General features: G+C 39.6%; 1 protein-coding gene across 1 annotated transcript in view; it reads right to left on the bottom strand.

Moving 5' to 3' along the window:
• Positions 1-1,180, bottom strand: part of LOC109538680 (division abnormally delayed protein) — a 75,618-nt gene extending 74,438 nt beyond the window's left edge. The window contains exon 1 of the mRNA XM_048664570.1: positions 846-1,180. Within this exon, the coding sequence (XP_048520527.1) occupies positions 846-1,032 (187 nt within the window). The 5' untranslated portion in view covers positions 1,033-1,180. The remainder of the gene's footprint in view (positions 1-845) is intronic.
• Between the last annotated feature and the right edge of the window lie 461 nt (positions 1,181-1,641).

The raw sequence follows: 1,641 nt of genomic DNA, 5'->3' as shown, positions 1-1,641 counted from the left end.
TCGTTTTTAGGTTCATTTAGGTTCTTTTGATAACGATAGCAGAAAATAGCTATCGAAACGTCAAGGTAATTTTTCAAATTAATTTCTTTACTAATAGGAATTTTCTCTTACAGCGCCTAAGTGTGCGACACACTTAGGCTACCCTCTAGGTGATAGTTCTTAATTACTTTTTGATAAATAATTCGTCCTTATTGCGAAATAAGAGCACCATTTATCAATCTGTAATAAAAGACGTGAGGAAATTCTGTCTTTTTTAAAGGCAAAAATTTTTGAGGCGAATACCCAAAAAAGTTTGTAACAAAATGAAAAATAGTGTTTTATTTTGGTCACCATCTATTGACCGAACAACCCACAGACCTAAATATGCATCTTTTACTGATTAGAAAATGTAAGTTACGAAAAAAACCTATACAAATAGTAGGTGAGTAGTCAAATTCAAGGTAACGACATATTTACAAAAATAAAGGAGGATTAAGTCAGGAGATTTGGACGGCCATGCAACTGGGTCATCTAAAACTGCCAGAATTTTTTTGTAAAAAAGAGTCATTACATTCAGTTAATTGGTTAATTGTGGCCTTAGATCCTAGAGAGCAACAAATCAGTAATATAGAGCCGACGAGCGGTTAGGAGCTAACGACTGCAAACTATGCAGCGCAATATAAGTAGGTATAAATAAATACTTGATTTACTGAGTGATTTATTGTTGTCAGAACCGTAAGATTAATTAGCGCTGTTGTTAAGCGCTTTTCTTTATCAATATCCCAAGCGAAAGTGAAAAAATTGCAGTTTTTGTCTGGCGCATCGGACGATAAACGCCCGAGTGCAATAAAGCCGCCGTTACCTACCGGTCTGATTGTAATATCCCGAAATGGTGATATTTTTCACGTCGAAATAAAGCGCCATGCTGTCGCAGGGTTTTGGTTCGGTATCCGACTGTCTTCTCGCTCTGGTATCCACATTTTTGGCAAAAATCGCACCAGCGCACAGCACAAGAATCGCGCAGAACAGCATCAGCCCGACCGATGTTGCCATGACAAGGAGTTATCGTTTTTGTGGTTTTTTGATTTTTCGAAAATACGCGCCGCAAACCCGAAGTGTTGCCAACACGCTGACGAATCTCCTCCGCAACAACGCGCAACTGAGAACTGATACTGACACCGCCGGTTTGCTGGGCCAAAGTTTTCGAACAGATGATTCCGAGTTGTGCGGTTGTGCGCGCGGCGTCACCTTCTCTGCCTCATTTCTTTTTCGAAAACTGGACATTTTTCCGCGATTTGTCATTCAATTTCATGCGACCGATCGCTTCAGGCCAACAGCAAAATGCGATTTTAGTGGTTCAAGGAAAGGAAAGGAAAGGTTCTTGGCAAAGTCGCCAAGAAATTTTGTCGGTCTTTTGCCCATAGTTTTTTTTCAATTTTGCGAATGATTGCAGTTTGTACCTTTGACTCCCTCAAATCTTCAAGTATTTCTTCATTTTCTTCAAATGTTTTATATGCTTTTTGTAGAAAAACGCTTTTGGCCAACCTTGAGCTGCTACAGGGATTCACAATATTAATTAAAGAAACGCTTTTTCCTGTCGTCAAAATGGGTATAAAGTATATATGTATGCAGGGGCGGATCCAGCTTTAGTCAGGGGGGGGG

Source organism: Dendroctonus ponderosae, unplaced genomic scaffold (genome assembly GCF_020466585.1).
Source record: "Dendroctonus ponderosae isolate FM_Combo_2020 unplaced genomic scaffold, Dpon_F_20191213v2 Dpon_F_20191213_3, whole genome shotgun sequence".
Classification (NCBI taxonomy): domain Eukaryota; kingdom Metazoa; phylum Arthropoda; class Insecta; order Coleoptera; family Curculionidae; genus Dendroctonus; species Dendroctonus ponderosae.
Note: the sequence above shows the minus strand (reverse complement) of the source record. Positions and strands in the feature narration are given on the sequence as shown.